The 21,677-nt window shown below is 52.1% G+C and overlaps 1 protein-coding gene and 1 long non-coding RNA gene across 2 annotated transcripts; one reads left to right on the top strand and one right to left on the bottom strand.

The window, feature by feature from the left end:
* C10H3orf70 (chromosome 10 C3orf70 homolog) lies at window positions 1–20,967 on the top strand. The gene is made up of 2 exons (XM_064666685.1): window positions 1–308; window positions 17,905–20,967. Exons 1-2 carry the CDS (start codon window positions 134–136, stop codon window positions 18,459–18,461), a joined length of 732 nt encoding a protein of 243 aa, XP_064522755.1. The 5' UTR covers window positions 1–133; the 3' UTR covers window positions 18,462–20,967.
* LOC135419838 (uncharacterized) lies at window positions 9,068–17,829 on the bottom strand. The gene is made up of 2 exons (XR_010433186.1): window positions 16,917–17,829; window positions 9,068–9,432 (listed from the first exon to the last, which is right to left on the bottom strand). It is a non-coding gene; the product is annotated as an uncharacterized LOC135419838 (long non-coding RNA).
* Window positions 20,968–21,677: the final 710 nt, after the last annotated feature.

The following is a 21,677-nucleotide window of genomic DNA, read 5'->3' on the forward strand; positions in this document are numbered from 1 at the left end:
GGGCGGGCGGGCGGTCCCCGCTGCGGCTCGGCGCCTTCTCCTCCTCCTTCTCCTCCTCCTCTTCTTCAACCTCCTCCTCCTCCTCCTCCTCCGGCCGCTGCGGCGCGGGGGCTGCGGGCGGAGCGGCGGCGCCATGAGCGGGGCGGCGGCGGCCAAGAGCGAGAAGCTGGACGAGGCTCAGGCGCTCGCCCGCAGCTGCGCGGGCAGACCCGACTTCCAGCCCTGCGACGGGCTCTCGCTCTGCGCCACCCACAGCCACGGCCGCTGCTTCCGCCTGCACTGGTGCTGCCACCTGGGATGGTGCCACTGTGAGTGAGGGGGCGCGGGGCGGGCGGGGGGCGCCGGTCCCGGGGGTCCCGGGTGTCCTGTCAGTCCCCGCGCGCTCCTCACCGCCCGTCCCGCCCCGTCCGTCCCGTCCCGCGGCCGGGAGCATCCCACTCCCGGGGCTGGACCCCCTCGCACCGGGAGGCAGCCAGAGGGTGGGCTGTGGCACCGGCTGCTGCTGGGCACCGCTGTCCTTCGCTCCAGCTACTTCACCCTCCGTTCTAATGGTTTTCTTTTTACAGGCATAAACCCCTCTGAGTAGAGAGGTAGCCGCTTTAGGCTATATATAGCAGATAGTTTCAAAATCCAGTGTTGATCCAACTCTGGTGAAAAGGCGCCCAGCGACTTGAATATCTGTATTCAAGATCCTGATGTGTCTAATCATGGAGGCTGGGATTCAACTGTGGATGTCCAAACATAGTTTGATGAATAATTAATCACTTAGAGCCGTGAAGAGCAGGCTTTCCCAGCAGTGTGTTGTTGCGAGGTCAGGAAATGGTGATGGAGCCATGTACTTGGGTCGTGTTGTGTTCAGGAGAAGTTAAAGCCTGGATGGTCAGGGTTAGTGCTGACCCTTGTGTGACGTTGCTTGATGCTGCAGAAGGTGTCCCTGGACTCCTGACATCCCATTCTCCTTTTAAATCCGTTGCTGTCTCTCCTTGTAATTTAATCTACACAATTCCCCTTCACATGCACTTTTCTGCAAATTCTGTTTCATGGGGTAAAGGGCCTGCCCTAAAAGCCACCTTTTATTTGGATGTGAGCTTCCATTTGAATTAAATAGACATTCTAGGGGTTTTGTCTTGATTTCGGATTCATTTGAAATCAGTTCAGAACAATGGGTGTTTTCTGTCTGTGCCCTGTGTGTGGCACAACTGGCTGTGTGAGAAGGTGCCACAGTCACCTGCTGCACAGGGACAGGGATGTCTCGCATTTCATTCCATGACACAAAGGGCCTCAAGTTATGACCTAGATACACTCTTCCTTCCCAAAATTTCTCTGGCCTCAGTTATTTGTGGTCACCATAAAGATATATGAGCTTATGAGCACTCTGGAGGACAGGATCAGAGCTCAAAATGGTGCTTATAAACTGGAGATGTTACCCAAAATCAGTTGGGGATGGTCCTGGGAGGGGAATTCAACCATGGAGCTGGGAACACCTGGAGAAGCGACGGGATTAGGATGGGTCACAACTGCCTGTGCGTCAGCAGCGGGAGCCTGCGTGGTGGAAATGCAAACCCAGACCCCAGCCTTCGCTTGGGGATGCATTACCAGCAGCGTGGCAAGTGTGCAATTTAATTAGTCTCTTCAGCTCAGTGATGAGGAAACCAGGCTGATGGGCTCTGAGCGTGGCACTTTATGGAGCTGTGGGAGAATTGGGGAGGTTCTGTAGGAGATCGCAGAGATCAGCTTTGAAAATATTCTTTACAAGGGGGTGCAAAAGGAAAGAGGTTGTTTGGGCTGTAAAATATTGAGAGAGGGAGGGGAGGGGAGTTTTGCAAAGTATAAGGTAGCCTTGAGAAGGAAAGTGTGTTCTAGCCCTCCTCTGCACAGACTTGGCAGATAACCAGGTATCACTGACCTGTGGCAAGGAGAGTTTAGGTTTGGATATTAGAAAACATGGTAGGAAGGCAGATGAAGCAGGGGAACAGAGTACTTGACAAGGTGAGAAGTTGTGGTCCTTGAAACCCTTCAAGGGAGCCTTAGACTGGTGTCTCTTAGGCATTACACGGAGCTGCTTCCCTCTCGGAAGGACACTCGAGATCCTTAGCTGCCCTGTGGCAATCTTAAGATTTAAAAATAGTTACAGCTTTTGCAAGAAGTACAGACTTCCTTCTTAATTCCTCCTTTATGGCAGAAAAAACTTTGAGATACCTCTGCCGCATGAAACTGGGATTTTAAATGAAGGAAGTCCCACACTTCCTTGCCTTGTTTAATCTTCTGAAAGCCACGGAGAAGCATGCTCCCTTCTTGCCCCTCATTTCCTAATGCAAATTTCAGAGCTAAGGATCTCTTTGTATCCTGCTCCTCTGGAATGAGTTGGGTTGGACTTAAAAGGGGTAAGAATGAGGTCTATAATGGGAAATTGTATAGAGGTCAGAGACGTAATTAAACAGTGTTTGGAGTTATCCTCCATAAACGCAGTGCTGTAATGCCGACTTGGGAATCCTCAGAGGGTTCTTGAAAGTGCTTTTCTGTGACTCCTAAGAGCTGTATTGGGGTACAGGAAGCTCTACATCAATTAAAAGGGCCTTTGAAGTACTATTTTCCATCCGTGGCCAAGGTCCTGGAGAATGTCAACTCAGTGAAAGTGCACTTACACTGAGAAATTACAAAAACTCACCATGCCGTGATGAGTAGATTGTCTCCTCATGTGTATTCAGGATCACATCTGCTTACTTCAGTGACAGAGGCAATTTAGCGTTGCAGAGCCACTTGGCTATGGAAGGAATAATTGAGAAAGAGCCCAGTCTGAATTCCCCAAAGCCGTTTTTGTTGGCGTGCTCAGAAGGGAGCAGCACTTCAGGCGCTCCCTTTACCTCCGACGTTTCTGTGTCCGTAAAATGGCAATAATAGTTGGCAGGAGAATCAGAGACTGCTCAGTGTATCCAGACAGCTCTGAGAACTTCAGCTGCCCTGGGTGCCTGTGTGACTTCTGTGTCTAAGGCTGGAGTTTATTTGGGGTCATTTTCAGTTTGTTCCGGGCTCAGTGGGGAGCAGATCTGCTGCGAGGTGGTTCTCTGATGTGCCTCTGTGCCTGGGGAGCTCTGAACCCGGGCACAACCACCATAAGTAGGTGTGTGAACACTGTGCAGGATGGGGGGCTTGGGGGGCTGGGCTGGGATAGGTGGGTGCCTTGGGTGTCGCTGGAGCTGCCAGGCTTGTGGGCACAGGGAGGGCAGGGAACACCTCGTACCTGCTGCAGCAGCTGACCCTCCCCTCTGTGCTGCCCACTCCTGTCTCCACACGGAAGCGGGATGAGGGCTCAAGCCTTTGGAGTCCTTTTCCCTGCAGGGAAAAAGGCATTGGTCCAGGAGGTGTTTTGCCTTCAGCCCCTGTGTTTGTCCCATTACAGATTGTCCTGCACCCCTCCGGTCTGTCCCTGTGTGCGTTCCCTTTGCCAGGGTGGCAGCCCCCTGGTCACCTTCCTCCCCTCCCCTCCCCTCCCCTCTCACAGCCTGGTGGGGTTTGGCTTATTAGATGCAGGCTGAGAGCCTTGAATTACTCGGATCTACTTTTTCCAGAGGCAGAGAAAACATGCCAGAGGCAGGTCTGCAGCAAGGTGCTGCCTCCCTTTCCTCACCTCGGGATTTCCGCTGCGGCTGCGATTGGCACCGGCGCTGCTGCGAGGCTGCTGGCTGGGAGCTGGTACCTGCTTCTGTCACAGGGGATCACAGCCTTGGCCTTACATCCAACCTGACCTGACAGCAGGACTTTGCCTGTGTTTTGCTAATGTTACTTCCTAAGAATTAGCCATGAGAGAAAGCATCACACTTCGTACAATTACGAGATTGGTTTCATGCCTGGACATGGCAAAAATAGAGTATTCTTTTGCAGCTGGGCTCATTTTTAATCTGAGTATCTTGCATTCTGTTAAACACTCTGCAAACCCCTTGGTCCACTGTGCTGCAATTATCAATAATACATGATGAATCGTAGTTCCACAGCAGTTGTATCAATAGACAGTAATTGTGCTACCTTGTATTAGCCTTTCTGTGCTTTTTTTCCCCCTGATTCAGCATCAAAAAAAGCAAGCTTTTCGCTCTTTAAGGCTCTTGCATATCTTATATTGAAAAGTAAATGCAGCAAATAAATTTTGGTTCCACCACTTTTACAAGGTTCAGCTGTCTGGACCATTTACAAGAAAACAAACCAAGGAAGGGGAAAGCTGTGAGGTCTCCATTGGGTGGCCAGGAAGGGAACACAGTTGCCAGGCTCAGGCATGGAAAAAGATTGTGGTGGCAGTAAAGGTTTTAAAAAGCACAGCTGCTTCCCTGCCCTGTGTTCTGCTAAGTGGTGGAGGGCACTTGCAGGTGTGCCCTGAATTAGCTTCCTGCTCCCTGGCGTGCACATGGAATTGTGGCACTGTTACAAGGGAGTTTGGAGCCAGACCTGGCAGGGTCTGCATGAGGTCAGGCAGGCCTGGCAAGAGACCCAAGGAACTTCCCTGGGCAAGAGGAGAGAATGGGCTTGTGTGATGGGTGGCACACCACAGAGGGCATGTGTGTTCTGGGTGGTTTGGGGGAGGAGAACTTCTCTGAGTTTGGCCAGAGGAAATTCTGGGGATGCAGAACCAGAGAATATTTACATTTGTTGTTCACCTGCTCTCTGAACAGGGAGCCCAGGGTTTCTCTTGGCTCTCAAAGCCCCATCGCTCCCTCGTGCTGTCTGAGGGCACCCAGGGGGGCACAGCCCATCCTGGCTGGGGTCTTGTTGGTCCTGTGAGCTGGGCAGGGGGGTGATTATCCATCACCCACAGCTGTGCCAGGGAGGGAGCAGATCAGCACAGTCACTGCCCCTGGGTGTGCTCGGAGCAGACACTGCTGCTCACGTTCTTCACTGCCTGAAACACTGGTGTTTTCTTTCATAACAATTTACAATGAAAACATTTGTTTTCTGGCCCACAGAGCTGGTGGAAGCTCTCTGTCAAGACTATCCTCAATTAAATCCCTTCCAGAGACAAAGATGTGGTGGTGCCACATGGCAGCTCCTCCCTGCTCTCTGCAGGTACACACCTGGCCCAGGGGCAGGTTCTTCCCCTGCCACACAGTGACTGTGCAGCAGATCAGTAGCTCTGTGCACACAAGCAGCATTTCTGAGGGGGTCTCTCCCCTCTCTCCAGCGACAGGGCCATCAGCAGGGGCTCTGACAATCTCCAAAGCCCATTCAGATCCAGTCTGCCTGTGGGAACTGTGAGCAGGGAGTCAGCCAGGCACCCTTCTTTCCTGTGGCAGACCACTGGTGAGCTGAGATGGTTATGGGAGGTATTTAGGTGCATCATGACAGAGCTTGGGAGTCTAAAGAGGAGCTGTGCCTGCCTGCAGCCAACTTCTGTTGACTCCCCCCCATTAGAGAAGCAGCTACAGCCCTGGTGGGGGGACCCTAAAATGAGCCCCCAGGGTGCTCTGCAGCACAGCAGACACTGTAGATCTCCCAAAGTCTTGCTTTTGTCCTGGTGGGTTTTCCTTGTGCTGGTTTTTGGTGGCTACAAAACTCGTTGCCACATCCAGGAGGGAGCAGAAGGGCAGCAGTGCTCCAGTGCTCCATGAGTGTCCCTCTCTGTGGAAGGGGATGTGGACGGAGCTCACTGGAAGGTGCCAGCCTGGCAGTGCTGGTGGCAACTTGAATTTCCAGCAGTGCTGTTCCACAGGGGCAAAACTGTATCCGGATCGTTGACTTGTTGGATAAATGGAAAAGGGAGCTGTAAAATGCCTGTTTGAAATCCTGAGGCTGATAGTTGGAGGTTATACGTTTTTCTTTGCGAGAAACTTAAACAGGAGTGGAGCAGGGCGGGCTGGGAACTCTGGGGCTGGGCATTCCTGGAAAACACAGCTTGTTCTGGAGGGAGGATGATCACAAATCTTGGGAGAAATAGGGCTTTTTCATTTGCTTTGGCTGTGAAAAGGATTTGGACATCCATCCCATTTAAGTCCGTGGATGGAACGTTTGTGCACAAGCCAGGCATTGTGCTGAGTGCCAGGCAGGGGCTGCAGAAAGGTGGATTTTTCAGCTTGTAATGGTAAAAGACTTTTAATGAGGATTTGTTGCCTGTGGCTGTGCAAGATCTTCTCTTCACCTGTATTTTGAAGAGCTATGATATTCTAGCTTCGTTCCACTAACCTGTACACAACCATGGAAAGAATGTCAGCTTAATGTGTTCTGAACTGTTACTCTGAGGGCAAACACTTACTGCTAGTTTTTATGTGTGCACCATTCTGGACCTGGCTTGTGTTTTGTTCCTCTGGTTTTAGTTATAATCTGGAAATCCCAGTACAGATGTACTGTTGATGCTGTGTCTCGGAAAGAGAACCCACACCTGTCAATTCATTGTACCCTGTGGGAATGTCAGTGCCTCTGGAAGAACCTCCTGGCATTCATTTTTAAACCCTTACTAGAATGTTTAGACACATGCATGTTCTACTATTATTAACAAAGAACCTGATGTCACTTATCAGGAAGAGAACACAGGAAAATCTCTGAATTCAGGCAACTTGCTCAGTACGTTTTGTAGGACTAACTCCTATATGGCTCATCCAGGATTGAATGGAAATCAGTGCTCTTCATTGTCAAAAAGTCCTGAGAGAAAGGGGCCTGTGTACCAAAACGCTCCCTGCCAGCCAAAAACTCTGCTGTGCATGACTGTGAGGCTGTGTTTAATAATCTGTCTGTCCATCTGAGGAGAATGACTCACAAAGAATTAAATCTGCTTGCCCAAAACTCAACGATCTGTGGTAAAAACCTCTGAGAGTGGCAGATAACTGATACCCTTCCTCTGTGGCTGCTTGAAGGGGTAACTGTTGGTTTTGTAAAGCCTGAAAGGATAAGGCTGTGGATGTTTCTTACCTGAAGCAAGTACTTCCAAGGAAAAGTTCATTAACCTTGTGTCCTGTCAGCTGGTGCGGTTGTCTGGGAATTCAGGGTGTCCTGAACACTTCATGGGGAGGAGCTGGGCCTCTGCTCCTCTCAGAGAGGTTCCTGCTGGGGAAAGGCTGCAGGCACTTTTCTCACTGCAGAGGAACAGCTCCAAGACAAAATCTGTACGGAGCACAGTGCCTGTGGTGAGCGTGTGGCTTCCTTCCTGGACTCTGCAGGTGGCCAAATCTGTTTGCCAGCTTGAATCTGCGAGCCTGCCTACCCCCAGTGCCCAATGCAAAAGTGCCTGCTCACACATTATCCTTCTCTCCTGGTTGTTGATGGATGTTTTATGTGCCTTAAGCTGCAGCCCATGGTCAAACCCTCGTGTTGTCGCCTGAGACTGAGTCACAGGATTGTCACCTTCGCGGCCTCCATCCTGCAGCTCTGCAGAGCTGACACTGCTCAGCTTTGCTGGAAGGACTGAAGAGGCCTCTCAGGTACTTGGCACAGCACCTCCAATTTCCTGGCAGCACCTGTGTGCTCATCAAGAACACGTTTTGTCGCTGCTCGTTGGTACAACCAGCAGAGCTGGGCTTGTAGAGAATGGGCATCTTGGGGTGTCCTTATGTAATGGCTCTGGATTTAACCAGCCCCACACTTCATGACTCACTGCCAGCTTTGGGAACTTAGTTCTGCACATTGATAAGGCTCTACTAGAAATTTGTGTTTCTATAAAGGATAAAAAGCAAAATGCTTTACTCACAAACAGTGTAAGATGTTCCAGAACGATAGCTGTGACAGTGTGGGCTTAGCTGCTGATGGATGGCACAAGCTCATACTAATGTAAGAGCTGGTTGACAGTAGATTGGATTCCAGGTAGAGCATCTCTCTCTGTCTGCATATAAAGTGACCCTGGGTTAGTGAGTTGTGGCTTTTCTTCCAGCATCTCCATGAATTTATCTGCCCACAAGATACAGAGGATGTTTTCATAAGTGCTTTGACTCTTCCACTAATCAATTTTTATGTAGTGACTGATCACAGAACTCAAGAATTGCAGTTGGTGCAATTTGGAGGTGTTTCTGCCAATAGTAGAATATATTCACGTAGATGGAAATCAAAAACCTGCTGGGCAAGTAAAATCTGATTGCTTGGCAACAGGGCCTTGTTTTTAACATACCCACACTTTAACTTAGGCCACACAACAGTCGGAATTTATACATAACCTATGTTGTAAAACAATTTCAGCAAGAGGCATGCCTTGGTATGTTTGTTCTCGCTGGTGGCTGTGGAGCTCCAGTGCCCCCACTCTGCTCTGGAAGCCGCTTGTTCTGTGGGGTGATTGCCCCCAGCCCTGCAGTGTGTCCCTGCTGTGCCCACAGAACCTGTGCAGTTCTGTGCCCATCCCTCTCCCTGCTCCTCGTGATGCCGGGGCTGGAGCTCACCTGCAGCTGTTCCAGGCAGGGGCTGGGCTGTTCCACGCTTCCTGCTGCCTCTGCTGTTTGGGTTTCAGTGCTTGCCCGAGCCCCACTCGAGGTGTTTGCTCTCCCTCACGTGTGCTGCCTGTCCCTGCCAGAGGCTGGGACACTGTAGGGAGTGCTGGGGTGCCCTGGTCAGCTCCTGCAGCCCTCCAGCTGTAGGCAGGACAGGTGAAACCCTCACCTTTCGCTTTGCTTTCCCTGCCTGTGTCACTGGACCTTGGCCTAAGGGCACAGGGACCATTCTCCAGCTGGTTCAGTGGGATCTTGGCTCTCTGGGTGTGAAACCGAGGGCGATGCTCACCCTGCCACTGTCAGAAGGCATCAGAGCCTTGGCCTTACATCCAGCCTGACCTGACAGCAGGACTTTGCCTGTGTTTTGCTAATGTTACTTCCTAAGAATTAGCCATGAGAGAAAGCATCACACTTCATACAATTGTGAGATTGGTTTCATCCCTGGACAATGCAAAAATAGGGTGTTCTCTTGCAACTGGGCTCACTTTTAATCTGAGTATCTTGCATTCTGTTAAACACCCTGTGAGCCCCTTGGTCCACTGTGCTGCAAATATCAATAACACATGATGAATCGTGGTTCCACAGCAGTTGTATCAATAGACAGTAATTGTGCTACCTTGTATTAGCCTTTTGTGCCTTTTTCCCCCCCATGATTCAGCTTTTTGAAAAAACAAGCCTTTGGCTCCTTAAAGCCTCTTGCATGTCTTATATTGAAAAGTGAAGCCACGAGTGCTGTGTGTGCTCCCACCTGTGCTGTGCAGCAGCTCCCAGTCACTTGCCCACAGTGGCACTTTGTGACACGATGGCCCAGCATGATGCCACCTCTTCCTCCTCCTCCTTCTTCTTCTTCTCCTTCTCCTCCTCCTCCTCCAGTGGTACCTGGGCCGTTACTGTCTCTTGCAGAGCGTTGCTGGATCCCACACCCCTCCAGGGAAAGGTTGGTGCCCATACCTGCACACACCAGCTCCACATGGTGACGTATTTTGGGTGTGATCTGGGAGGGCAGTCCTTTAACTTCTCTGGAATTGGGTTCTGGAGAGGCCTGTGACAGAAAGAAAAGATTGGTTTGAATGAAGTGGGAGTGGAGATGTGCACATCAGGCACCAGAAGCAGCAATGGGACGAGGGTTGAAGGCGTGGCTGTGCTGGTAACAAGGACACTGCTCCCAGCAGTGAAGTTGAAGAAGGTGGTGTTTGTCCAGCCTGAAGGCTCACTCTGGGGTAAGGCACCACAGATACGTGTCAGCAGAGCCCCTGAGCTCTGCCCACAGCAAGGGAGCAGCACAGGTACAGCACATCCCAGGGCTGCCACTGTTTCTCCTGCCAGCCACCAGCAAACCAGGCTGTGGCCACACAGAGGTGTCTGTTCCAGGCTGCCAAACCCACCCTCCTGCCCCAGCTGTCCCCCGTGGGTGCAGAGTGCAGCTCTTTGGAGAAGACTTTTCCTTCAAGGACCCAGTGAGCTGTTCTGCTTATTTGAGGCTTCCCAGGAAAACATTCCACCGTATGCAGAGGCTCAGGGTGCCCCCCTGCAGCACATACCACACACATGGGAAATGACTGTCTTGCCTCTCCAGTGCCTGTGATTTCCATGCACCAGGCAATGCCATGGTTTTCTGGGTAGTTTGACACTGAGCTGTGCTTATCCTGCTTTGTTGCCATATCAGCACACTGACTGGCTGCATGGAAACCATGGGATGCTGAAGCTTGAGCAGATGGTGCACAGGGATGGGGTTGTAGAATAAATATTTAGCACTAAACCATTTTGTGCTATTTTCTCTACTGAATTTTAAAAATATCTAGTGTAACTTGGGGGCTAAAAAAGAGTGACTGTTCTGCCCTTTGGGATGGCTTTGGAAAAGATGTTGGAAGGTGAATATCCTCGGATTCAGAGCTCAGGTTGGGATGCACAGCACTCAGCTGCTGCACTGGTGGAGGTGTCCAAGGCTGTGCCACGCTTTCCATGCCTGCACTTCCATGTGCCTGTGTTCTTGGGATCCAGCAGGGGCTGGGGTTAGTTGTACCTGTGGCATTTGTGGCATTTTTCCGGGTACTGGAAGGAAAGGGCTCCTCCAGAACACACACGTGGTGTGTGCTGCTGCTCATTGCTTTTTTGGGTGTCGATATTCTGTTCCCTTGCAAGGGTTAGTGAGCAAATATGGCTCCTTTAAGAGGGTTTATGGCTGCCTGAAACATCCCTCAAGCCTTCTGGGTTGCTTTTCCTTTAAGTCCAGTAAATCCATGTAAGCAGAGAGAGGAAAGAGCAGGGATGATGGAAGAAGCTCCAGGATTCGTTTGCATTTAAGCGTTACCTGCTCTTAAGCTGATGTGCATAGAAGCCCCTGAAAGGCTTAGACAGCTCACAGCATGTACTGTCATGATCTTTTTTGTATTTAAAACAGATCAAGACAAAGGGCATTAAAATACAAATTTGATGAAGACAAACTTTCTGATGTTTTCCCCCTCTCAGTTTCCTGTGAGAAGCATGAGGTCAGGGGCTGGCACAGCTGTCTGTGGCTGTGCAGCAGTGAGGGAACACCTCTCCTCCACAGTGGAGAATCACTGCTGGGGAGCCACTGCAGAAACATTGCTGGACTGTTTCTTCCCTGTGCTCGGATGGGGCTGGGAATGGGATGGACTCCTCAGTGCTCTGGTGGAGGTGCTTCTGTGGAAGGTGCTGTTTGCAAGGACACACCTCTGTTAGGTCAGAGCCCGCTGCCCCTTCCTGCTGCACTTCAGACTGCTCAGGTGTGGCTTCTTTTTCTGTTGTTCCTTTGCAGAGTTGATTTGTATCCTTGGAGTCCCTTCTGTGATCCCTTACTGGGCCCTTCTAGCTCTGCCAGAAGTCCTGCAGGTGTGTGGGATGCTCTGTCTGCATCCCCTGCTCTAGAAATTTGTTTGAGCAATCCCAGTGATTTTCAAAGTTGTCTGCATGAAGCACAGGGTAAAAATATCCCTTGCACTGAGGTGTTGCATATCTTTATCTAAGAGGCTCCTTCAACACTGAGAAGCATTTCAGTTATGCCTCATTATAACCACCAGTTCAGTTCTGCTTAATCTTGTACTGTAAGTCTGGCAGTGCCTCAGTGTCCTGAAATGTTTTCCATTTCCTCCAGTGGCTTATTCCACATCTCGTGTTCCCCACACAGTCCATGATGTTTTGCTGGATGTGGCATGATGGCTATTCCATACAATACAAAGGAAGGGAAACTGGGTTAGCAGTAGGATTTTTCACATGTGTCATCTGTAAATGTGCTCAGGGTCTCTCCTGCCATTTGTTCTCGCCCCTCTGGAAAAGCTATTACTGTGCTCTGAGCAAAATGCAATTTGAAGCTGTGATGGTCCTTGGTGAGTATTTATGGTCGGGGCAATCTTTGTTTGCAAAGGGTTGTTGTTCCAAGCTGTGCCTGTAACTGGAGAGAGAGGAGGAGGGGGAAGGCCACGGCGTTGTTTTGTTCGCTGTTGCAGCCAGCAGGGCTGGGAAGCCATGACCCTGGACAGGCCTCAGACCAGCATCACACTTCCAGATGGAATTCTGCTTCATGGAGCACTTCTGAAAAACAGGGTACCTCCAGCAGGCTGAGGGTGCTGAGTGCCCCTCAGTAAACGTGTCCAGGGTGTGGGCATCGAGCTTTGCTTTGGTCTGTGAAGGAGGAAACCCTCGCCTGCCCTGAGGCTCTGCTTTGTCAGCAGTGAAGTGATTCCCAGTTCCTTCCCGTGCACGGGCTGGTGCTGATCATGGGCTGGGCTGCTGTGGCAGAACTGTCTGTCACCTGTGCCACCCTGGAAGCCAGCTGGGTGTGTGACAGTCCTTGAGCTGCTGTGCCAACACAGGCAGCAGGGCACCACTCCAGCCCAGAGCCGTCACCTCCTGCCAGACCAGCTCCCTTGGACCGTGTGCCTCTTCCCAAACAGCCAGACTTGCTCTCCTGCCATGAGGTGTGGAACAAGTGCTGCTGGAAGAGCACTTGGTAGTTCTCCATCTCTTGCTATGACAGAGGCCGGTGCTCAAGCAGCTGATCTCCACACACAGAACAGCTGTGGAGTGAGGTCTCCTTGGAATGGTCGGAATCCCTCCAGGGCAGCCCTGCCTCCTGTCACACTGCATTGGGAATGCTTGCTTTGCCTTCCTCCTTCAGAGCTGGGTGGTATTTAATTAGGATGTTTTGATGTTCTTCGTGGCGGGGCCCATTCCCCTCCCGTGTGAGCTGATGTTTTTGGCAGGGCTGCCTGTGGCAATAGGAAAGTCTGGTCCAGCTGGAGTGGGAATTCCATTGGACTTCACAGCAGAGGATCACACTCCTGTTACACACGTGTGGGTTCAAGCAGCACCAAGTCACCACCATTTAAGGAGCAGTTCCCTGCTGTTGAGCCATGGGAGCTGACAGCACACACCCTTCACACACCTGATGGGGGGCCTGTGTCAGTCCATGGGGCCGCAGCTTCGGCCTCTCTGCAGGATCCACCACAGCCAAAGGCACAGAGATATCCACTGGGATCAGAGCCAGTCCTCCTCCAGCCCACCTCAGCTCCAGGCTCCCACCACAACAGCTCAGCCCACATGGGAGCAGTTCCTAAGCTGAGCCAGGTCAGGTTAAACTGAGCCAGGTCACATTCAATGCTGTGCAATTAACAGGTCTTCATTAACCTTGGTGATTTTTGGAGATAGATGAGCTGGCAGATGGAGAAATATTTGTTCAAGCAGCTGCAGGAGGAAGAATACATATGGAAAAAAAAGCTTTATGTTTCAGTTAATAGATGTCTAAATGCCCTTCATGTGAACAAATATCCATGGTATGTATTGCTGACTTGGACTTGTCAGACCCACAGCTCTCTCTTTCCATTTTCTGAAGTGCAGGGCAATTCATGTTGTTATTTATTAGGGCCAGGTCCTCCAAGGTAGCATTTTGAGAGGGTAAAGCTTGAGAATTTGTTATGAGCAGCCTCACTCCTGAAAGATGGATTTTTATTGGGTTTTTTTCAATATGCCAAGCACGTTAATGAGTGTCAGAGGTAAACCAGAACACTGGGACTGAGGGAAGTGGAGAAGAAAATCTTCCAGCAGCACCTCTGATTATTTCATGGTTAAGTTATTTTGTATTAGCCACGGAAATTGCTGCTGTGTCTGTTTGGTGAGGATGCATGCAGACTGCCCAATTAGCAAAAGATCAGAGAGAAAGGACCTCAGGGCTTGTTTCTCAAGGCTTGACACGGGTTTTTGGAAGCAGGAGGCTCTGTCATACAGCTTCCAATCAATCAGCCACATAGTTCTGGTTATCAATGCCACAAACATAAGAAATGTTCCAGGTTGCCCAGGTTTGCTGGAGATGTGCAGGTGATGCTGGAGCTCACTGCTCTGCTGGATCCTGCCCCAGCCTGCTGGCAGGCTCACCGGAGGCACGGAGCCAAGGCTTTGGGGAACAGCATCCCTCCCATTTGGCAACGGAAATCCTATTCCTGGGCACAGAGCAGCAAGGAGATGAGCACTGCCCAGCACTTCCTTGGACACATTTGAATAGTTGTTCTGCAGTTGAGTATCGGCTGTAGCGTGTGCCAGGTCCCTGGGGGTTTGGTTTGTGGGCTGGCACCGGGGTCAGCTGAATAACTGAGGAATGGAGACACAGTCAGCCCTTTCTGGTTGTGCACAAGCTGCTGTGGCTGTGGTGGGTCAGACAGGAGGTGCAGTGTTGATGGAACAGCCACAAACGAGGCACCGGAGCAGCTCGGGGGGGCACAGAGGGTTCAGTGTGTCCTGCAGACCTGCTCCTGGGGTCTCTCGTTTCATCAGCTCACTGTCAGCCTGTGGCTGGCGTGGACAACTGGGACTTACCAGGGAAGTCATTTTGGCAGAGCCTAATTTCACACGGTTGCTGCTCCCAGGATTGGAACAGGCTCTTGTTTGCCCTGAGCCCTTTTGCCACAGTGGTGGAACCGCAGAGCCGGGACTGTGAGGCTTCTCCGTAGCAGCTTGAGAACTTCCCAAACTTCTGCAAATGCAGCAAATTGCTTTCCACGGGATTTGGAGTTTGGTTTTTGGACACGTGACACGTGCAGTATTTTTCCTTCCCCACCTCCCACTCACTGGTGGAGAGTGACCCAGGAAACAAGTGGTGATGCAGCGTCTGCTCTGGCACCTGTATTTGTGCAGAACACTGTCATTTCAGGAGCATTCATCAGCACAGCGCAGAGTTCTCCAGCCCACTTGGTTGGAATAAATAGGCAATAAATTCCGTGCTAGCACATTAAATGGGATGGATCAGAATAGGTGCTCAAAACACTGTTTTATCACAGGCTGCTGCCAGCTGTTCACAGTCAGCAGAAATACTGCTGTGGATTTCCACGGGTGTTTGATCAGATTGAGATGGATTGTAAGAGAACTTGGGACTTGTGCTTCTGGGATCATTTTCTGTGCAAAAGCCATCCCTGGCAATCCCACAAGCTGCAGGGGTGGGGGGTGATCTTATTTTTAAATTCCTGCATTTATTTTTCATAGGCTGCGTCCCGGCTGACGCGTTTCCATGCATTATGTAGGGTGAGGAGCTGTGAGCACAGTTTTTTCCGTGATCCAGGCTGACAGTCCCAGCTCTGAGCACCTGGTCATGCTTTAAAACAAGTTTAATCTGTCTAAAACAAATAAACTCGCCCCTAAAACCAGCTGAAACTTGACAAACTGGTACCAGAATTCTAAAGAAAGGTACAAAGCAGTTCATGTATTAAATCCTCTGTTTTCTGTCAGCCAATTCCTGCTTTACCTTGGCAGAGCTTGTCCTTGGAACGTGAGGAAACCATTTCAGCCTCTGTGAGGTGACACAGACAGGCTCTGAAATCCTCTGCTCCTGCCCTGGAATTAGTGCCAGCGGGGCAGTTCTGAGACACTGCACGTGCTGCTGCAGTGGGAAAACAACCCACTGGGCTCCCGGCAGCGCCCTGTCTGCCCCTGCCACCTCTTCTCCTCCTCCTTTCCCAAAAGGGGAAAAACAAACAACAAAAAAAGTCACACTGCTGAATCTCTGCCTCACCATTCCATGCCCATGCTGTAAAGCTTCCTTGGCTTAAATCCACTGCTTCCTTCTCCCAACATCCCCCAGCCTTCTGCCAGCACACGGGGCTGTTTTAAGCGAAAATAGAGTCCTGTTGTGCATATACTGTTTTTCTTGATCCTGCTAAAATCTTCACCAGGGCCTTCCTTGGATGCTTCAAGTAGAGGTGGCACAAAACTGAGTTGAGGAAATGCTTTTCACTAGTGTCTGTTGTCAGTGGAACGGGATAGGAGCCCACATGGAAGCCCTCCAGATCCATGGATAAATAGAGCATTGTGGTTTGAGGCAAGGCCAGGCCACACTTTGGTTTCCATGAGCTGAATTTATCAGACACTTTCCCAGCCAGCAGCACACTAATCATCAGCTGTGGGGCTTTGCAGGGCAGGGGCATACTGAATGTTCCCGAATTTCACAGAAGGGTTTCTGGGAAGCAGCGGATGGCAGGAAGCCGTGAGGGCGAGGAGCTGCCCAGGGAAGTTCTGTCAGCAAGATCTGAGGAACACCCATGATCTGAGAGCCCCCATCGCTCCAGAACCAAGGAGCTGCTGCTCCGAAGGGCTCTGGAGGAGCCCAAGCTTTGCTCTGCCTGGGGCTGCAGTGCCAGCACCTCCTCCCTCCCAGTCACAGCAGGGGGAGGGACCACGCCATGGTACAGTAAAAAGAGGGCAAGTGGAGCGGATGGCTTTGTATTTTCTGTCACCCAGCTGTAAACAGGTGGGAAAAAACCTTGGTTTATTGTCACTGAGCTTTTCCAGCAGCTCTGTGAACAATTGCCCTTCCGCAGATGGCAGGGAGAAAGCATTCCATGCAGTATTCGAGGGGAGCTGCTCAAACCTCTTCCCAAACTGTTCTTTCCCATTGCTGCCGGCTCCCAGCTCTGCCTGCTCTCTCCCATGGCACACCGGAGGGTTTTCCTGCCCGGCGTTCCGGTGCTCGCTCCTCTGATCCTGCGTTGGGCACTGCTGGCATTGCAGCCTCTCCCACACTCCCGTGCTCCCTGAGCTCTTCCTGCGGATCCGTGTCCGCTCTTCTCGGACGACGGGGGTGGGAAGTCCCAGCGGACTTTCACACGAGTGCGTTTCCCTTCCACCACCGCCGGCACAGCAGGGAGGGAAAAGCCTTCCCGGCGCTCGAGGTTCCCCTGGTGACGTCCCCGCCGGGCTGGCAGAGCACAGCCTGTGCGTGGGCCCGGCACAGCCAGGAACACCCGGAGCATCCTCAGCCCCTCAGTGCCAGTGCTGTCAGAGCTCTTCCCAACGCTGGGAGGCATTCCCAGGCTGAAGACAGGGGGAGATTTTTCTCCTGCAGAGAGGCACGGCAAGGGGAGCGAGCTCTTCCTTGGGGCTCAGAGCAACCCGGGCTAGTGGGAAGTGTCCCTGCCCATGGCAGGGAGTTGGAACTCAGTGATCTTTGAAGTCCCTCCCAGCCTAAGCCGTTGTGTGATTTCCAGAGGAATGGGTAATTCTGGGGAGAAAGGCTGCACCTACCTCTGAGCTGGGAGCACAAGAGCACATGACAGATCTCAGCCCAGGGCCAGCAGGAACTTTCTGCCCCTCTCCTGGGGAGCTCCGAGCACCCAAACAGCCCTTCAGCAGCGTTTGCTGCCCGGGCAGAGCAGGATTTGCAGCATGTGCAGCAAAACTCTTCCGACAGCCCCACTACTTCACAAGGCTTCTGGAAATTCGTGCTTTCCCAGTGGATGAGCCCCTAGGGAGACATGAATCTTTCAGAAGCTTCATGCAAATAAAATGCAGCATTTTACAGTCTTAGGCATAGCCTCGGGTTTCTCAGTTTTTCCTAACATAGTCCCAATTTTCTGCTCTCTTATTTATTTCTTTTACTAAAGATGTTCGGTTCACACTTTGTTCTGCTCAATATAACCAACGTAATCCTATTTTCTTACTACTTAACCAGATAATCAGGATGCCATGAGCATTTCTATAGCCTAGAAATGCCCTTGTTTTCTGCCTTAAAATTCTAATTGTAGTCATGTATGAACTCTGGTTTATAATACGGAAAAACACGATTTAGACCCCAGGGAAAAAGAACATGGAAACACGTGCAGGGAGACTCACTGGAATAATAACAATACAATAAAATTTTGATCCTTGTAGCAAAGATGTAAACTAGAACTGCTCTGCTCAGTGGGGAAAAAAAAAAAAGTCTCTGAGCATCCTGTCATTTTTCTTTCTCCTGGAAAAGGGTGTGAGCAGCCTTGGCATCTGTCCCACTTCTATGGAGTTGTGCCCCTGGAGTGAATTTTCTGGAGTTAGTGATGCCCTTGAAGCAGGGCCGGGGAGAGGAGCAGAGCTGGGGGACGGGAGGTTGCACTTACCTGCAGGATTAGGTGTCGGAGGATCCGTACCAGGAGGGGCCTGAACACCTGGAGGCCACTGAAAGCAGCAGAGGTGGTTACTGACGGCTGGGGCATCCCGTGGAGACAACACTGAGTGCCGCTCCTCTGTCTCCCCGCAGGTAAATACGTGTACCAGCCCATGACCCCCGTGGAGCAGCTGCCCAGCACCGAGATCCCCGCGCGGCCCCGGGAGCCCCCCAACAGCATCCAGATCTCCGTGTCCCTCACCGAGCACTTCCTCAAGTTCGCGCCCGTCTTCCAGCCCCCGCTGCCCCCCGACTCGCCCCAGTTCTGCACCATCGCCGACCTGTTCATCGACAACTACCGCGTCAAGTGCATCAACGGCAAGATGTGCTACGTGCAGCGGCAGCCGCCGCCCGCGCCGCACCGGGGCAGGGCCGAGGAGCCGCCCGCCCGCAACGCCTTCATCGCGGCGGAGAGCAACCCGGCCAAAGCGGAGCACTGCTCGTCCCCCTCCAGCTCCGAGGACTCCGGCATCAACGCCGTGGGGGTTCACTACATGGAGTCGTGTGACGAGGACACGGAGGGGGTGGCTGAGCTGAGCTCAGAGGAGGATTACAGCCCGGATAGCAGCTGGGAGCCGGACGAGTGCCCGCTCCTGTCCCCCTCGCAGTGCGAGATGGAGGTGATCGAGACTATAGAAACCACGGTGTGACCCCGCGGCCGGCAGCGGCTCAGGCCCGTTCCCACTCAGTAATGTTGCTTTTGTAGTATTTCTATTTTCTGTTTTTTTCTGACAATCCCTTTTTTCCAGTGCACTTGATATTTCAGATTCCTCCTGGGAGCGCGGTCACGGGACTTACATATGGTGAACTAGCAGCAGCCTGAGCAATTTTAACACGTTCTCAGCCTGATCAGCTCTCCCACGTCTGCACGTAAGGTAGTGACAAATCTTGAGACTTTTCTAGCAGAAATAGGCCCTTTTCTTGGTCTGGGTTGCCCCACACCCCACTTCTCCCACGAGGACGTGCCACTCGAGGTGTTTCCCCTCAGAGCACGGGGGGTGCGTGCCTGGAGCAGCAAACCGAGTTGCCCTTACTCTTTCTCAAACAGCTACACGAGGAGGGGCGGGCAGAGGCTCCTCCTGTCTCTGTCTGTCCTGACAGCGCCTTGTCCGGCCTCTTCTCTAGTGCCGGCGTGACCCTTCTCCGAGGCTGTGGGCACCACACGTCCAGCAGGTTGGAACGGCAGGCTAGAGAACGCACAAAGTGCCTCCCAACTTTTCTCCAGGCTATGCACCGAGCAGCTGCTGGGGCAGGTCAGGCTCTGAAATCTCCTGAGGAGGCAGCTCTCCCTCTGGAGGGGCATCAGGCACCTGAATCCAGCTGAATCTCTGCCTGGATCTCGGGAAGGGGATGTGGCTGTTGCAGGGGGCAGGAGGGTGAGCAGGGCCATCTAACCCACACCACACCAGGCTGGGGTGCACCAGGACAGGGGAAGGAAGCGACTACCTCCGAATACACAATCTGCCCTCGGCTCTGCCTGCTGCCTCCTCCTGGGCTGTTCGGGGCCAGACACTCAGGACCAAGTGGCCTCAGGGCCTGCATTTGCCTGAAGAATAACACAGTTTAAACAAACAGCATTTTATCAGCCACACCACTGTGTTGGCAGAGCTTGGGGACAGCGTGGAGGTGCCCGTGGGTGTGTGCTCGTTAAAATACAGCCCCAGGTCGTTCTAGCAGAGAGAGGAGGCTTTGGCTCCTTCGCTCCCAGTCCAGAAGCAGGCTGGGAGCAGGGGTCCTCACACAGCTGGGAGCACAAGCTGCCTCACAGGAGGTTTGGTTTCAGCCCTGCTTGAAGGAAACAAAAATGTCACTGAGATTTCAGTGGGCTCAGCTGGGTTGCAGTCAGTAACACCTGTGTTCCCGCAGCGTTACTGCCGTCCTTGGTGCAGTTCTGTTTGGGTTTCAGAAGTCCCTGGTGAATCCAAGGCTGTAAAAAGGTGTACAGTTAGTGACTGATCCTAGATTATAGTCCGTGGTAGAGGATGGCTCATCTCTCACTGTATCCTGACAATGTATTCCCAATTTTATACACTTTGTAATCAGTATCTTTAGAAGACATTTAGGCAACAGTGTGTGTCTGTGCACATACGTGTCTAGGAGTTTCCATGGGTGGATATAAAGTAATGCTGTACTTTTTAGACTAACACTTTCAGACAAAAATAGGTTTTATAGTTTTGATGACTTACATAAAAAAGTGCAATGCTTGTGAAATGAGGAACTTGGGCCATTGCATGAACAGATACATTCTCACAAGGCACCTGAAAATACTGTTTTTCTGAGGGCATTTAAACAAAGGCCGTAGTAAAACTAAATAGGATTTATTTATTTATTTTTTAAGGGCAGGATTGTCTTTCTTGGCTAACTAAGGTTTCTAACAACATTTGGGTGTCTTTAGACCATTCAGACACATTCCATAGGTAGAAGGAAACATTATGTATAAACCTACAGCATTTATTCATATTTAACCTTTCAATTGTAGTCTGAGTGGAGAGCTGCACAAGCTCACTCCCCTGCCTGGCCTGCCCGAGCTTTCCTTCCCCAGGGAACGGGTGGGCTGGCAGCTGCTCCCACCCCAGGGGCTGGTGGGGGCCTTTCCCAAGGGCAGGGAGCTCCTCCCAGCTCTCCCTGAGGGCGCCAAGCAGAGGGTGGGTCAGCAGGACCCCCGGCCTGGCACGAGCTCACCTTGTTTGCGGGCAAGCAGGAGCCGCGGCCCCGCGGGGGCACCGGCCGTGAGCGCGGGGACCCTCAGGGCGGGATGGCCCAGACTCACCGTGAGGTCCTGGGGGCCCACAGGGCCCTGTCCCTGTCAGGATCCATCCTTTCTTAACTGTAAGTAATTAGCAATATTCACAAGCTGTGAGTGTCTCCTACCCAGGATTTGTTCAGATGTCTTAAGCACAATAAGCTGCCTCTTCCTTCTGTTGTTCCTGGAAAACGTCAGCGGAGCAGCCTGGGGTGGGATGTTCCAGGGAGTGCTGGGGCAGCGGCCCAGCAGCAGGTTCTCCCTGTGCTCCATCACACTCCCACAGAACCGTGGTCCCTTTCCTTTGCACAAACACTGGCGTGGCTGTGCCCTTCGAGCCATGCCCTGGGCTGGCTGCTCCACCCTGCCAGGGAGAGGTGTGTATATCTTGAATAAAATACTGAACAACTGGCCTTCTGCTTGTCCTCACTCCCCACGTGCTTTCCATACTGGAGTGAAACATTCCAGCGTTTCCAGCAAAGGAAGGGGCACTGACACCCCCCAGGGCAGGCAGCAGAAGGCAATCACCACCTGCAGCACATCAGGCCCCGGTGGGCACCCCCAGGGCCAGCTGCCACTCCCCTGAAGGGCTGTCCCAGCCAGGGGGAAGGACAGAGGGGACAAGAGCCACCCCAGCTGATGTCTGGCCAAACTCAGCTGCTGTAGCTCCCTGACTCACCTGGGACCAGGTGCCCGTGTGGCTGCAGGCTGGAAACACCAGTGTGCCCTTCTCAGTGCTCGTGGGAAGGAGGTGAGGCACTGCTCCTGGCCAGGTGAGCTCTGCACAACACCTGGTGCTTCTCTGTTCCCATATTCCTGCCATTCCGTGTGAGCTCTGCATGGATCAGCCACCAGAGTTCTGTGTGAGAACAACCCCCACCCGGTGCTGTGCCCTGGGAGCAGCTGGGACCCCGAGGGTGTGGTACCCCAAAACACCCAAGTGCCAGTGACAAAGTGAGCAGGAGGAAGAGGAGTGTAAGGAGCACAGAAACCCCACCTACACCCGGGTGCAGCAGTGAGAGCAGGTCCTAAAGGTGCTGCTGGGAAGGGACAGGGCCCACTTTGGTGTTACAGAACAGTGGGCTGAGCTTAGAGTGACAAACCTCTGTGACCATGAGCACCC

Source organism: Pseudopipra pipra, chromosome 10, assembly GCF_036250125.1.
Source record: "Pseudopipra pipra isolate bDixPip1 chromosome 10, bDixPip1.hap1, whole genome shotgun sequence".
NCBI lineage: Eukaryota > Metazoa > Chordata > Aves > Passeriformes > Pipridae > Pseudopipra > Pseudopipra pipra.

What these genes read in the sequence shown, in the direction of transcription:
- C10H3orf70 (XM_064666685.1), top strand. Translation starts at nt 134, where the DNA reads ATGAGCGGGGCGGCGGCGGCCAAGAGCGAGAAGCTGGACGAGGCTCAG. An exon ending in CCACCTGGGATGGTGCCACT is followed by an intron (nt 309 to 17,904) that starts GTGAGTGAGGGG and finishes GTCTCCCCGCAG; the next exon opens with GTAAATACGTGTACCAGCCC.